This window comes from Prionailurus viverrinus, chromosome B2 (assembly GCF_022837055.1).
Source record: "Prionailurus viverrinus isolate Anna chromosome B2, UM_Priviv_1.0, whole genome shotgun sequence".
NCBI classification, from domain to species: domain Eukaryota; kingdom Metazoa; phylum Chordata; class Mammalia; order Carnivora; family Felidae; genus Prionailurus; species Prionailurus viverrinus.
In genome coordinates, this window is record NC_062565.1 from 105,105,398 (window position 1) to 105,122,203 (window position 16,806).

At 40.6% G+C, this 16,806-nt stretch overlaps 1 protein-coding gene across 3 annotated transcripts in view; it reads left to right on the top strand.

Annotated features, from left to right (window-relative positions):
• The window catches only part of NT5DC1 (5'-nucleotidase domain containing 1), a 141,296-nt gene that overhangs the window by 108,950 nt on the left and 15,540 nt on the right, over positions 1–16,806 (top strand). For all 3 annotated transcript variants that reach the window (XM_047858563.1, XM_047858562.1, XM_047858561.1), the window contains exons 7-9: positions 4,001–4,175; positions 6,206–6,303; positions 16,111–16,229. In XM_047858563.1, coding sequence (XP_047714519.1) covers positions 4,001–4,175; positions 6,206–6,303; positions 16,111–16,229 — 392 coding nt within the window. The remainder of the gene's footprint in view (positions 1–4,000; positions 4,176–6,205; positions 6,304–16,110; positions 16,230–16,806) is intronic.

Consider the following 16,806-nt stretch of genomic DNA (forward strand, 5'->3'; position numbering starts at 1 on the left):
TATTCATTCATTGAATGACTGTTCCATGCTAAGCAGAAAGTCAGGCTCCCTACCCTTAGGAGGTTACAGTCACTTCAAGGAGATAATTTAATAGACCATTATTATCCAATGCAGTGTGTTCAACCTAACTTCCTTTGGTTTAATACCTTGATTTAGTTCAATAAAAATATGAGTGTGTATTATAGACAACAGTACTATATTAGAAACTCCAAAATTGCTAAGAGATCTTAATTGTTCCCACCACAAAAAAGAAAAGATAGTTATGTGACATGATAGAGGTACTAGCAAACGCTAAGGTAGTAATCATATTGCAATATAGAAATACAGAAAATCAACACATTGTACATCTTAAACTTACACAATGCTTATATGTCAGCTAGATTGCAATAAAAATAAAATTTAAAGAAGATGGATGTGTATTGTGTAGTTATATCTCCTGTTCCTTTAACGATTTGAGGTTACGGGAATAACTATATATTCCCCAACAGCAGCCAGTGATTGTTTATAATAATAGCAACCCATAGTCTACTATTGGGCAACTGTTTGTACAGGACTTACCTTTTTTAGTTCACCTTAATCTGTCTTGTGAACAAAATGAGGACACCCATATTATTGCCACAGAGAGTCATTTTCTCCAACTAAGGTATTATGTTTGGACTCTTTTGGATTAACTCTAAAGAAAACTAATAAAACTAATTTAGGCAAGAATTTTCAAATACAGTATTTAAATGTACGTGCTTTATTTTGTTATTCATTTGGAAATGGAATAGTTTTGTAGCAGTAATTCATATTTTGATCACTAGATGGCACTGAGTACATATAGCTAAGGAAAAAATAGCCTTTTTTCTTAGCTGTCGTTTCTTTCTTTCTTTTTTCTTAATGTTTACTTATTTTTGAGAGAGAGAGAGTGAACAGAGGAGGGGTAGAGAGAGAGGGGGACACAGAATCCGAAGCTCCAGGCTTGGAGCTGTCAGCTCAGAGCCTGATGCGGGGCTCAAACCCGCAAACTAGGATATCATGAACTGAGCTGAAGTCTGCCACTTAACCAACTGAGCCACCCAGGAGCCCCTCAGCTGTCGTTTCTGAATATAGATGCTTACGTATGTAAATGTTTTCAGCATTATATACACATACCTTTTGTTTCCCATCCCGTAATAGTTCTATTGCTATAGAAGCTTTGTTTTTCTGGGAAATTCTGAGAGGGACACTGCCTCTGCCCTTTACTTCGATAATCATTCACCAAACAAATTCTTAGCTATTTCATTTTATTAATTTTCTCTGCCTTAAATTAGCCCTTTCTTACTACTACCTTCTCTTCTCTGTAGACTTTTACTTAAGGGTCATTACATAGTTTGTACAATATTAAGAGATCAGAGAGATTTACATAGTGTTCCTGTACGGCAAAACACAAGAAAAGTGTGAACTTTGTTTTTGTTCTGGGTCTCTTTATGTCTGTATATTATTCTCATATTGTAACATGGGAGGGGGTGGGGGTTGTTATTTTTTGGTCTGGTTGTGATTAATTCTTGCAGTATATCATTTTCTGAGTAGAGGGACTGTAGGCTACAAATAAGAGATATACTTGATATTTAAGCTGTTGTTAAATTGAGTCATGTGACCGGAAGTTCCCAGTTTGGCTGGTACCTTCAGCAATGGTTAGTTCATTCAGTGTCTTAATCAGAAACCTGATGATGTCATCAGGAACCCAGGTTCCTTTCAGATTTCCACTTGGCCATCCTGGTTATGTCAGACGTGAGCTTTGTGTTGAGGAGAGCTGCTGCCCTTCTAGGTGGAATGTGCAAGCCTAGCAAAGCACAGAGTAGAAGAGGGGACGTATACTCATATGTAGATGTCTTCTTGGTGGTGTATTCAAGATTCCAGAGAGTCTCAGAGTTCTCAGGTCCCACTGACCAGTCACAGGGCTCCAGCACTTCCTAAACAATTCACTGCACTGCAGGCGGAAGGAATCACCAAGACAGGTTCAACTGATAGAGACCCATGACCTCCCTGAGCACCCAGCCCCTCAGAAGAGGGTGCAGCCTCATAGAAAAGCAGTGTCTCCAGCCAAGGAGAAGCGGTGGGATTTGGGCAGGCAGACAACAGTGTTTGCTACCATTTCTGGTCTTTGTTTCATTTTGGCTTTTTGCTTAGAGACTCTTCTTCCTCTTGCTATTCTTGAAATAATAACTTTGATTATCTGTTATTTTAAGTGCGTGAGACTGTACAGAATTAAAGGTATAGCCCACATCTGTGGCAGAGTTTATCATTCATTACAAGCTCTTTCTCCTGTGGTTTTGTTTATGCTTGTGTCCTTTTCTTAGTAGTTAAAGAAGTTGGGTTCTCTTTTTCTGTTTATTAATGCTACCCCTCACAGAACAATACCTCTGAAGTACTTTATGAATCTAGTAGCATTTCAGGCAAACCTGCAAGTGTCTGCTAAGTATGCACCACTCTCAAGGCTCCCTGACAAGCATTGTGGGTGGGTCTGACCAGAACTTCTGGAGATACTGGCACCATCTGTCCCAGAGCTCAGACTGACCCCTTGGACTCTCTAAAGACTCAAAGGGTCAGCGCCTGCTGGCCCTGCTCAGTGATTGAAGTCCTTTTGCTGTCAGTTGCAGTGCCTTCTGACCTTTTCTAGCTGGTTTTTCCATTTGACATCTCAGCACCTCTCACAGGCTGTACTAGACTGGCTTTCTAGTCTGAATTCCATCTGCAACACAATTGTGACTCTGAAGAACCCAGCTCCCTGCTCACTGGCTTCATGCCAAAGATGCCTTTCTGGGGCATTATCTGAATACTTATTTGTCGTTTGTATTCAGCAAATATTTGTTGAATGATTGAAAGAATATTTATTAATTGACATTCCAAATGCAGTAAGGTTTTTTCCGGACTCAAAACTGCTGATTAGGGGCGTCTGCCTGGGTGGCTCAGTGGGTTAAATGTCCTACTTCAGCTCAGGTCATGTTCTCATGACTCGTGAGTTCAAGCCCCAAATCGGCCTCTCTGCTGTCAGTGCAGAGTCTGTTTCAGATCCTCTGTTCCCCTCTCTCTCTGCTCCTCCCCCATTTGCTCACTTGCACCCACATGAGAATGTTTCCTCTTTCTTTCTCGAAAATAAACATTTTTTCAAGAAATTAAAAAACCCTGCTGATTATATTCTTTTTTATGTTATCTATTTTTTTAAGTTTTTATTTATTTATTTTGAGAGAGTGTGCACAAGTGGGGGAGGGGCAGAGAGAAGGAGGGAAAGAGAGGATCCCAAGCAAGTTCCATGCTGTCAGCTCAGAGCTTGACTTGGGGCTCAATCTTGAGAACTATGAGGTCATGACCTGAGGTGAAATCAACAGTCAGTCACTTAACTGATTGAGCCACCCAGGCACCTCTGTTATCTATTTCAATAGTTTATCAGTTCTTATCAAATATCCAACATTCTCAGTTGACATTTTCATTCGTCATGTCCTTAAGTAAAGAAAAGGAAATATTCTCCTTTTTTTTAATGTTTATTTATTTTTGAGAGAAAGATCGAGCACGAGCAGGAGAGGGGTAGAGAGAGAGGGAGACACAGAAACCAAAGCAGGTTCCAGGCTCCCAGCTTCCAGCCGGATGCAGGGCTCAAACTCTCAAACCACAAGATCATGACCTGAGCTGAAGTCGGATGCTTAACCGACTGAGCCACCCAGACTCCCCAGAACAGGAAGTATTCTTAAGAAGCAGTTAACAATGGCATCATTGCTATGTTTGAACCAAGTTTTTCTCTTTTTATCTATAGCTTTGAGAGAGATGAACTTGTTTGAAGAATATACAGAGTCAAACAGTTTTTTTTAGAAGTGAATCTGTCTCTGTCTCCTGGACTTTTGGAGTTCAAAGTCCTTTGGCTTCAACACTGCTTTGTTGGAGAGACAAGGGAACTTCGGATCCCCCTACTTCTCTGCCACGTTGGCCCCTCCTCTCAAACAATTTTTTTAAAGAGAAATCTCTTTACATTTTTATTTTTCAGAAAACTGTGGAATATATTTTCCAGAAATAAAGAGAGATCCAGGCAGATATTTACACACTTGTCCTGAATCTGTGAAAAAGTGGCTTCGACAGCTAAAGAATGCTGGGAAAATTCTGTTGTTAATTACAAGTTCTCACAGTGATTACTGTCGACTTCTCTGTGAATATATTCTTGGGTAAGTAATGAGTCATTCCATTTTCATGGTCTTCTACAATACTGGATAACAAATTAGGCTCGTGCTGTTTTAAAAGTGCTTGACCATGACCGTATCCTTATATTAGACAATGCTGAGAGACATGTAGTTGTTTCTCGTAACATCCCTCAACATCTGTCGACAGCAACACCACCCAGGTACAGTTTAGCAAAGCAGTGTTACGGGGGCCAGGTACAGTTTAGCAAAGCAGTGTTACCGGGGGCCAGCCCACCGGTGGTCTGGGCTTTAGATGTTCTGAAAGGTTGGTAAACGACATGTCCTTCAAGCAGTGTTCCATGAATTTGGTTTCTCAGCTTTGGATGACTGTTGAGGGACATGGAGTTGTAGGTTTCACTCCCAGGTACATACAGACCTGGAGTACAGCGCCTCTAGCCATTTGAGTGGGGAGCCGTGTACTTCACCATTTTGCACAGCCGGCGATGGGCCTGACATCCTTGAAAATCGAGGCAGTACAAATGCACAGACTTAAGACACATATGGGTTCAAGGCCTACCTTGCAACTTGCTCTGAGACCTGAGGTATGTTCTTGCACCTCTCTCATCCTCGATTTCGTCATCTTAAAAATGGGACAATAATATCTCATAGGTGTGAGAGGGGAGTTTAAATAAGCGTAACACAGGTGAAGTATGAGAGTAGTTGATAAGTTTCAGGACGTCTTAATACTTCTGTCATTCTTGGGGCGCCTGGGTGGCGCAGTCGGTTAAGCGTCCGACTTCAGCCAGGTCACGATCTCGCGGTCCGTGAGTTCGAGCCCCGCGTCGGGCTCTGGGCTGATGGCTCGGAGCCTGGAGCCTGTTTCCGATTCTGTGTCTCCCTCTCTCTCTGCCCCTCCCCCGTTCATGCTCTGTCTCTCTCTGTCCCAAAAATAAATAAACGTTGAAAAAAAAAAATTTAAAAAAAAAAAAAAATACTTCTGTCATTCTTGTGAGCAATACCAGGGAATATCCATGCTCAGAGCCAGATTCTAAAATGGGCTACTAGATCTCCCTAACGTTTCCTAGGATTTCAGCAAATACTGAATTGCTGGGAATATGAAGCAAGTTTAACCCTCACAACTGACCTCTGGCTGACTTGTTTAGCCTCCTGGTGTCCATGTTCCTCAGCACATGTGAGCCTAGATGGGTCTGTGATATACTTAGATCTGCCAGTAGATTTTCTGCTTTTTAATAATACATAAACCTGGGGTCCTTGAAGTGAATTAAGGTGGAAATCCTGGATGCCTTGCCCAGTGCCTCTCAGACTGTGAGACTATTTGCTGTCCTGATAATGGGACCATGCTTCAGAATAAGCACTCTTACCTTCTTTGTCATTAGCATAGATAACCAAAGTTTTTCTTCCTATCTTACGGTCTCTTTAGCATAGTTTAGATTTGTAGTTACTGTCTTCCCCATTGCTGTAATGAATCCCATCTACCCTTTGCCATCCCAAATGATCCTTAATGTAGTATTAAATACAGGCCAAAAAACAATTATTGTTGTTATCTAAAAATTACCACATTATAAGAGCACACTGATTTTCAAAAGAAGATGCCTTCTTCATATGTGAACACTCTAAAAGATATCACCTGACTTGATCATGCTAGCTTTCTGTAGGACCCATGTAACACACAAAATTATCAATACCTTTTCCTGCTAATAAATCGAGACAAAGTTCAGGGCCCACATTTGAAGATACAGCTCATGAATATTTTTGTTGTTAGAAGCCATTGAATTCACTCACTGTAACTATTACCATCATGAGAAAGCCAGCTTCGCACCCAGAGTTAATGAGTTAATACGCATTTTTCCCCTTACGTTTATACTTCAAGGTTTCGTCAGGAAAAGTTTTGCTCAACCACTTCCTATTTCTGTATATAAAATATATAGAAACCATGCAAAAGTTAATCAAAAGGTAAGAAATGGTTCTGTGGTCTGATAGGTAAAGATGAAGTTCTGTTTTATATGGGCTTTTTCTAATTTCTTAAAATTATGAAAAATATTGTTGCTTTTTAGGAATGATTTTACAGATCTTTTTGACATTGTGATTACAAACGCATTGAAGCCTGGTTTCTTCTCCCATTTACCAAGTCAAAGACCTTTCTGGACGCTCGGTGAGTTAACATTTTGTTTCTTCCTTATTTAAGATTTGTTCATTCAGGTACTTCATAAGTACCTGTTGGCTGACAATCAGGTGCAAAGTTCTGTGTTAAATACAACCAGGGGTATACAAGTGATACCAAGTCTTCTTCCCCCCTCACAGAAATGCATAAACAAATACTGCTACTTAGCAGGTGAATAAATGCATGGGATGATCATAGGCCATGTTACCTGTCATGACGAATGTGCCTGGGAAAAAAAGAAAAAACCAACAGGAAATGCCTGCCTGCTGAGTAAACCAGGAGGGCACTTTAGAGGGGCTGACCAGGGAAGGCCTGTCCAAAAAAGTCAGAAAAGGTGACTTACCAGGCAGGACCTGAGGGACAGGTAATGAGAAGAGCAGAGGAGGGGTGGCAGTAGTTTGAGACAGTTCCAGTGATGGAGAAGAGGCCAGCGACTCATGGGAAGAGAGAGGCGGGGAAGTTAAGGAAGCACGCAGCCTCATACGCTGAAAATGGGTTTGAGGTGTACGGGTAATCTGGAGAGCTCTTTGGCTGAGGGTGGTGAATGGATTGAATGTGGGAAGAATAGAAAGAGGAAAACCATGAGGGTGCCTAGGTGGCTCAGTCGGTTAAGTGCCTGACTTAGGCTCAGATCACAATCTCCAGTTTGAGTTCAAGCCCCTCATTGGGCTCTGTGCTGACAGCTCAGAGCCTGGAGCCTGCTTCGGATTCTGTGTCTCCCACTCTCTCTGCCCCTCCCCTGTTTGCGCTTTGTCTCTCTCTCTCACTCTCAAAAATAGAGAAAGGAAGGAAGGAAGGAAGGAAGGAAGGAAGGAAGGAAGGAAGGAAAGGAAGGAAGGAAAGGAAGGAAGGAAGGAAGGAAGGAAGGAAGGAAGGAAGGAAAGAGAAAGAAAGAAAGAAAGAAAGAAAGAAAGAAAGAAAGAAAAGAGAAAAGGAAAGGAAGAAGGGAGGAAGGAAATGAGGGAGGGAAGGAAGGAAGGTAGGAAGGGAGGGAGGAAGGAAGGGAGGGAGAGGGGGAGGGAGGAAGGGCGGGAGGGAGGGGGGGAGAGAGGGAAGAAGAAACCAGGCACTAAGTGTGTCCCAAGTAAGACACCGTGGTAGTTTGGTCTGAGGAAGTAGTACTGGAGATGGAGAGGAGACATATTTAAGATGCATTGTGGAGATGGACAGTAGGACTTGGTGATGCTTTCAGAAGCAGCAGATGAAAAGATAATCAAAAATGACTTGTTGATTTTTCTTTTTTTTTGAATTGAGCAAAGGAGTGAATCCTCATGTAGCCGTGAGGAAGGTTACAGAAGAAAAGTTTGTATGGGGTGGTGTGGTGATTAAGAAATCATGTTTTGACATGCCTACAAATTCTTCAGCGGGGACTAACAATTAGGAAATTGTATGGATGAGCGTGGGGTCCAAGGGGAACAGCTTTAGGGTCAGCGTATAAATTTGGGAGAGTCATTAACTCACAGAAGGATATTGTAAAGCCATGGGCTTATATGTGTGATACAGAGAGAATGACGGAGATAGAAACCAGACTGCAGATAGGTTCTTCTGCATAATAGTTTTTAAACAGTTCATCCTTCTGTCTCTCAATACTTTTCAATTAAACAGACATAGTGCAAAAATGCAGTAACTTGTTAGCATAAGTTAATACATTTGTGGTCCCCAGTGTATTAAAAAATTTGGTGTATTTTTAATGTGCATTGTTTTCTGTTACTGGTATGTGTGAAAATTAATAAAAATCTCTATAGAACAACGTACGTACTATAATAGGTATAGAACAGGTATAGATTTTCTTGGAAGAAAATACAAAAATCCTGCAGATAAAAATAAACATTGTTGAGTACTTAGTTATGTGTTTAAATATAAATTTGTGAAGAGGGGGGAAACATTTAATTTTTGTTTGTTTAACAGAGTATTATTTGAATCCCTGATGTTATTTCTTAACAGCAAGGATTTATATGAGACATTAAACCAGTATATAAAAACCACCATCACTTTCTCACTTTCTGCTAGACCAGGGTTTCTTAACTGTTGCACTCCTGAGATTTGGGGCCAGATATTTCTTTGTTAGTGGGAGTGGGGGTGCCATCCTATATGTTATAGGCTGCTTAGCAGCATCCTTAGCCTCTAATCATCTCACCTCCCAATTTGTGACAAGCAGAAATGTCTCCAGACATTGTCAAATTTGCCCTGAGGTCCAAAATTGCCATCATTGAAAACAACTGTACTAGGCCATTCTCATGGACATATATGCATATTCTCATATCTTCAGTTTACAAGAACAAAATATGCCCTTGGGGTGCCTGGGTGGCTCAGTCAGTTAAGTGTCTGACTCTTGACTTCAGTTCAGGTCATGATCTCAGGGTTCATGAGTTCGAGCCTGGCATAGAGTTCCATGCTGACAGTGCAGAGCCTGCTTGGGATTCTGTCTCTCTCCCTCTCTTTGCCCCTCCTGCACACACACACACACACACACACACACACACCCTCTCTCTCTCTTCCTCAAAATAAATAAATTTTTAAAAAAAGATTCTCTAATTCATGATGCTGTATTGTAGTGTTTGTTTTGCTGCTGATTCTGAGTCTTTGCCTACCTGTAACTACTTTGTTTCCACTGCTGGTTTCCCCTCGTCTTTCTCCCTCTCTGTTAACAAAATATTTTATTGCAGTAAGATATTCATTGTGCTCAAAATCAATACAAAGTAAGTTATTAAAATTATTTTCTTATAAATGAAACTATGGGGGCACCTGGGTGGCTCAGTCGGTTAAGCATCTGACTTCGGCTCAGGTCATGATCTCACCGTTCGTGAGTTCGAGCCCTGCGTCGTGCTCTGTGCTGACAGCTCAAAGTCTGGAGCCAGCTTCAGATTCTGTGTCTCCCTCTCTCTCTGCCGCTCCCCCACTCACACTCTGTCTGTCTGTCTCTCTCTCACAAGTAAATAAGCATTAAAAGAAATTTTTTTAAACAAATGAAACTATGTAGTTAATAATAGCTATGAGTAAACAGCAACACAAATGTAGCCTCTAAATCAGTATGTAATCTTCTAAAGATTGCTAACAATAGTAAAGGAAAAATTTGTTGACCATTGTTGTTGAATTCACTGATTTCCATTAAACAAAAAAAGTCTTCCATGTGTTCAAGACAAATAAATTTATTCCTTTGAAGAGTAACCAGAGAAAAGTCTGATTCAGTCCTATATATGCAGTTCAGTGAATTTTTTGGTTAAATGGCATATTTTCCAAGCTTCACACCTATTTCTCAAACGGAGTTTTCCTTAATGTTAATGTCAAAGCATTCTATATTTCATATTATAAAGTGTCTACATGAGTTTTTAGTCAGTTTGGAACTGATATCCATGGTATCACATTTCTCTTTAAAGGTTGATGTTTGGCAGCATTCTATCTTAGCCTTCCTTTCTTCTCCTGCTGTCTTCAGCTACCACTCTGACGGTTTCAGCTAGTACCTATATGAGTGACTCCCAATTCCTTATCTCTAGACCTCACTTTTCCCCCGACTTACAGAGGCATATTTCTATCTGCCTTCTAAATTCTCCACACCCTACAGCCCCAGCATTGCAGGAAACTTGGGATGTGCTTATAACTCATTAACCTCCCCTCCCATCTTGGGATGCTCCTCTTCCCATATTCTGTAATTCCATTATAACTTTTCCAACAGATCTTACCCAAACCAGGAAGATCAGTCATCTTCTGTTACTCTCTCCCCTTCACATCACACCTGCCTTCAGTTTTCTCAGATTGGTCACCTACCATATTCCTGCCACTGCCCTTATCATCCCTTGTATGAACTGATACATTCACATCACTACTGGGTATGACGGTACTTAATAACTGATGTCCCGCCCCCATCAGCCTTGTAACCCTCAAACCACCCATCCTCCATATGGCTGTTAATGTTATCATATCATGCAAATCATGTCAGCCTGTTCTGGTAACTTCCAGTGTCATGTAAATCAAATCACTGCTCCAAATGGTTAAAAGTAGAAGTAAAATAAGGCAAAGGACGCATCTGGGATGGAAGGCGCTGGGTGAGCGTGTCCTTGCAGCTGTCGCACAGGCCTGACGTCATCCATTGTCATGGGGACAAGAAAGGGGGAGAGTTGCGTCCGAGTTGGCAGGGGGCTGAGTGCCTCCTTCTAGGCAAAATATGCAGCATCCTGCCCCATCGCTGTGATTTGGCTTTTTGCCAGTGCGAAAGCCTGGGGAGGGGGTGGGGAGGTGTAGAGGAGAGGAGTCCATCTTGCAAGATTGTAACTTCATTGAGGAGAGTGACGATATCTTTTTCACTGCTGTGTCCCCTGTGCTGTCAGCTACCCATCCTCCTGCCCTCAGTTTGAAAACCGTGATTCCCAACTTGCTATCTTTGGTTTCTTGGCCTCACCTGTCACCAGTACACTCTGAAATCTTTCCCTGAGACTTCCCTGGAGCCTCATACCACATTTCCTCCTGCTCACAGCTCTGCTCAGTATTCTGAAATGAGACTTGATATTCTCCTTCCTCCTAGAAAGTGCAACCGTACACGCTGGCCCCTTTATAATCTTTATCTTCATTACTTGACTATCTAGTGAATTGCCCCCCAGCTATAAACCTCCAGTGTCTTCACCCTTTCACATCCAGCATGTTGTACATCAAGTCCTGTTTAAACTACCTCCTCTCTGCTCTCTGTTTCTTTCCCATTAGGCCTTTGTTACTCTCTTCCCTGTGAGTCTCTTACCTCATCCTCCTGCCCTTACTTTGTATCTCTCCTTTCTTCCATCTCTTGCCTGCTGCCCTCAAATACTTGGCACATATTTTCATTTAAATATAAATTTTAAATATATTTTAATAACTTTAATATATGTTATATGAGTCACTTATTACTTACTGTGAAGCATACAGTATAGTTAATCACATACACACAGAATCTCATTGGCTCCCCACTCCATGAAGCATCTAAGGCGATTCTGAACCTGGTTGCTAAGTTACCTTTTCATCTGCACTCTGTCTAATCCCTCCAGATGCCCATTAGTCTGGCCTTGCCAAAATGAATGCCTTCTGTTCTTCTATCAGGTTTTCAATCCTGCTGTTCTCTCCACATCAGTGTTTCCCAGATTTTAATGCACACTCACACCACCTAGGGATCTTGTTAGAATGGAGATTCTGATTCAGTAAGTCTGTGTAGAACCTTAGATTCTGCATTCTAAATTTTTTTTTAACGTTTATTTATTTTTGAGAAGAGAGAGAGAGAGCGTGAGCGGGGAAGGAGAGAGAAAGAAGGAGACACAGAATCTGAAACAGGCTCTAGGCTCTGAGCTGTCAGCACAGAACCCGATGCGGGGCTCAAACTCACATACTGAGATCATGACCTGAGCCGAAGTCGGACGCTCAACCGACTGAGCCACCCAGGTGCCCCTAGATTCTGCATTCTAAACAAATTTTCTGGTGAAGCAGATACTACTGGTCAGATCACCAATGACAGATTTTAGTAACCCTAAGAGAGAAGTTCTTAGAGCCATTAATTGAAGATTGTTATTCTGAAAAGAAACAAACTTCCCATCATATTAGGTATGGAAATGAGCTAGATAGTTAAAGAATAAACTAGAGGAAAAGACTTTTAAAGAATTAACTGCTATTAGTTACTAAAGAATTATGAATATTAAAGAATTATGAATTATAACCCCAAACCAAAGTAGATAAAGGTTTTGCTTTCTATTCTATTAAATTTGCTCCTACTCACTGGTAAGGTATTTATTTCTCTTAAGATGTAATTTTCCTTTTATGGCTCCCAACACAGACAAGCATTTTAGCAGATATTTTCATTAAAAAGTGTCTTTTTAAGGGAGGCACCCGTCTGGCTCAGTTGGTTAGAGCATGCGACTCTTGATCTTGAGGTCATGAGTTCAAGCCCTACATTGGGTTTAGAGCTTACTTGAAAAAATAAATTTTAAAATACAGCATTTTCAATATTAAGCCAATATAAAAATTATTACAACATATTTGGGGCACTTGGCTAAGAAGAGCCTGACTCTGATCCCGGGGGTCATGAGTTCAAACCCCACATTGCATGTGGATATCACTAAAAAAAAAGCTTACTTTTTAAATGTCTTATTGCCCATGCCAAAGAATAAATGGAGAAAGTATGTATAAAAAAATGCACAATTGGGAAAAAAAATTTTCTAACTCAAAATTGAAGAAGGGATATGTAAGAGAAAATATTAAATGTCCAGTCAAGTCCACATTATATAGAAAGGAGTTCAGGAAATCAAAAGAATTAGAGATATATTTTTAATTATAAATCATTGCTAAGTAAACCTCTACCAAGTCAGAGATTGCTACCAGAATATTAGCATCCTGAGGACAGGGACTTGGGCCATCTAGTTCACTGCTATAAACCTCGTACCTGAAGTGTTCTGTAAAAGATAGTTGAAATAAAGAGCAAAAGAAAAAAAAGAAAATGAGTTTTTTCCATCTCAGAGTCTATTTGATCCCACCAAGCTGTGAGGATTCTCTCATGTTTGTAACTTTTTCCTTATAACAACAAAAGATTGGCAACATCTCACATAGCTACCAATAGATGACTATTAAATAAATTATGGAACATGCATCTATTTTAAAAACTAGGTACATAACAATGTATTATCTAGAGGAGTTTTTTTTTTTTTAATTAAATTGAAGAAGAATGTGCTAATACTTCTGTTTAAATGGGAGGGTTCGTGGGTATTGTATTAATTGCCAAGGCTGCTATAACAATATACCGCTGACTGAGTGGCTTAAACAACACAAGTGTATCTTCTCTCAGTTCTGGGGGCTAGAAGTCTGAGGTCAAGGTGTCAGCAGGATTGGTTTCTTCTGAGGCCTCTCTTCTTAGGAGGGGCATCTTTTTCCAAGAACATATAGTCTTCCTTCTGTGTCGTAATCTCCTAATTCTCTGTGTCTCAATCTCTAATGAGGACAATAACCGTATTATATTAGACTCACCCTAATGACTGAATTTTAACTTCCAAGGCCTTGTCTTCAAATACGGTCACATTCTGAGATGTTGGTGGTTAGGACTTCAACATATGAATTTGAGGGGAACACAGTTCAGCTCGTAACAAGTATGTACACATGCCGACTCTTCAAAATGTGGGTTTGCAATATGCGCAGTTTATTGTATATCACTCATACCTCAATAAATGTGTGTTTAAAAGGAAGAGGAAAAGAATATATGTTACCTTTTGTAGAAGAGGTGAGTGCATAGCAGATAGAGTTCAAAAATGGGACTTTTAATATATGTAAGTGTATTACTGACGAAAATCACATAAATCACATAAATACATACTGTTTAAACGTTAAGATAGTAACTCCAAGCACACTGGGAGTTGGGGGGAACAGGTGTGAGCTGCCACATGAGCCACATTCAGGCAGCTGTGGGCTGAGGTGAGTGGTCAGGCAGAGGTACACAAAACTTCTTACAAAACTCTTGCTCTCTATAGCAAGGTTTTCTGACCTAAGATAAGTTATGGAACTTATCTTTGTTCAGGATTGTTAGCCATAGCCTTGACTGTATCATTTCCCCATATTTATTTTGGGACTCTTTTACTGACTAAAATTTTACTACTTTGCGGGGCGCCTGGGTGGCTCAGTCGGTTAAGCGTCCGACTTCGGCTCAGGTCATGATCTCGCAGTTTGTGAGTTCGAGCCCTGCGTCGGGCTCTGTGCTGTCAGTTCGGAGCCTGGAGCCTGCTTTGGATTCTGTGTCTCCTTCTCTCTCTGCCCCTCCTCCACTTGTGCTCTGTCTCTCTATCAAAAGTAAATAAATGTAAAAAAATTTTTTTAAATAAATAAAAATAAAATTTTACTACTTTGTTTTTACTTTTCTTGTCCATACGCTCTTAACAATAAGAAAATTAAAAGGTTGTTTGATTTACTATTTGCTTTAATTGATTGCTCTTCCAGCTCTATCCAACCCTTATCTGCTTCCTAACTTCAGTCAGTTTTGGGGGAGTTTGCATGTTATAGGAACAACTTTGAGCTTTGGTCTGAGTTTTTCTCCTTGAAGGTTATCACCTAAACATCCATTAGTAATTGGGGCGCCTGGGTGGCTCAGTCGGTTGAGTGACCAACTTCGGCTCAGGTCATGATCTCACGGTTTGTGAGTTCGAGCCCCGCGTTGGGCTATGTGCTGACAGCTCAGAGCCTGGAGCCTTCTTCAGATTCTGTGTCTCCGTCTCTCTCTGCCCCTCCCCCACTCATGCTCTGTCTCTGTCTCAGAAATAAATAAACATTAAAGAGAAATATAAAAAAAATCCATTAGTCATTAAGTTAAAAGATTTGAGGAATAATTTGGACATCTTATGATACTCAGGTACAAAAAATTGTTCTGAATATATATTTTCATAGGAAGATTTCTTAAATTAATGCGTTTTGCCCAGTTCTTAAGAATGTTTTAAATTGAAACCATGACACAATTGAATTTTATGAAAATAATACTGGTTTACATTTTTAATAATATAGAACTGTTTCCTGAGTCAATATGAGGGAGATTGTATAAACAATACTTTACAAAATGAGGTTCAAAATGCAATCTAAAGTCCACCTTTTTTTAATTCATTGCTGACCTGTTCTTAATATAATGGAGGAAAGTAGGGGCGCCTGGTGGCTCAGTCAATTAAGCGTCCGACTTTGGCTCAGGTCATTATCTCACTGTTTGTGGGTTCGAGTCCCACATCCGGCTCTGTGCTGACAGCTCAGAGCCTGGAGTCTTCTTTGGATTCTGTGTCTTCTTGTCTCTCTGCCCCTCCCCACCTCACACTGTGTCTCTCTCTCTCTCTCTCTCTCTCTCTCTCTCTCTCTCTCTCTTTCTCTCTCTCAAAAATAATAATAATTAAAAAAAAAAGAAGACAGTAAACAGCAATCCATATGGATATTACAGAAGATGACAGATAAAGATGTCTCTTGTGCTACAGTTGTTTCTTGTTTGTGGCAATTCCATGAGCCATATCCAGGTCCAGGAATCCAAATTTAGAGATGGTTTATGGGTCTGTCTTCTAGCCTCCATTTGAAGTCCTAATGTAAACTGTGGAGTTTGGTTAATAATAAATCAGTTATCAGCTTTGAGACCTTGAACAAAATAACTTCTCTGAGATTTCTGCTCAGTTAAGAGGGTTGTTATGAGGAATAAAAATACATACCTCTCCCATTATCAATATTCTCCCCACCGCCCCCCCCCCCAACGAGAGTAGTACATTTGTTTCAGTTGATGAACCTGCCTTGACACATCATTATCACCAATAATGGGGGAGGCTATGCGTGTGCAGAGGCGGGGGGGGGGGGGTGTATCAGAAATCTCCGTACCTCTCAGTTTTGCTGTGAACCCAAAACTGCTCTAAAAAATAAATTATTTTAAAAACATATTTTTAAATTATTTTTTAATATGAAATTTATTGTCAACTTGGTTTCCATACAACACCCAGTGCTCATCCCAACAGGTGCCCTCCTCAATGCCCATCACCCACTTTCCCCTCTCCACGCCCCCCATCAACCCTCAGTTTATTCTCAGTCTTTAAGAGTCTCTTATGGTAAAAACATATTATTATATGTATATGAAAAATCATATGTCTAGACATAGAGATAAAGACATCCATGGAGGGCTTGTAATGCATAGGTGCTCACTGAATGCTAGCTCCCATTCCCTCATGGTTCCTTCTTATACATGTCCTGCAGCCATGCTTGGTGTGGTCTGCCCATATGGGTGCTCTTACTTGATTAAAAAGTATAGGTTATTAAAAAAAAAAGCATATGATTGTCAAACTCTATTTTCAGAGAATGATGAGGAGCAGGAGGCATTGCCATCTCTGGATAAACCTGGCTGGTACTCCCAAGGGAACGCTGTCCACCTTTATGAACTTCTGAAGAAAATGACCGGCAAAAGTGAACCCAAGGTATTTTCTGATTGAGGTGGAGTTCTTGATGCCCACTTACAGACATAAACCATTATAAATTAAAACATAATTCTAATTCCATTCAGCTTAGTTATCTATGGGGAAATCATCTACTTCTGCCTATCTGTCAGTCTCTTATTTCTTCTGCTTAAACAAGCCCTTTCTTTGTTGATCTAGACTGAGTTTTCGTCTCTAACAGAAAAGAGCAGAGATTCCAAGCAGGGAGCCACAGTTCTAGGGAATACACTGGATAAGCCTATGGGGTACCTGAGGAATGATACCCTGTAACAGTTAAAAATTTTTGCAGTAAGTGAAATACAGCACAGACTAGCCTAAAGACCCACTTGCGTTTGATACTCTGGTCACATTGTTGATGTTGGACATTGGTGCATTTTTTACAGCAGAACCCTTTCTTCTGAAAAATGTTTATTGGAGAGATCAGTGTGTAACTGAGACCTGTGCCATTGGTTCCCACTTTGCCATAAGCCCCTGGGAATTCTTGAGGGGTTTAGTAGACAGAGCATCCTGACTTGAAGGTTCTAGTTCATTTTCCCTTACTCTCGTTTCTCATCTGTAA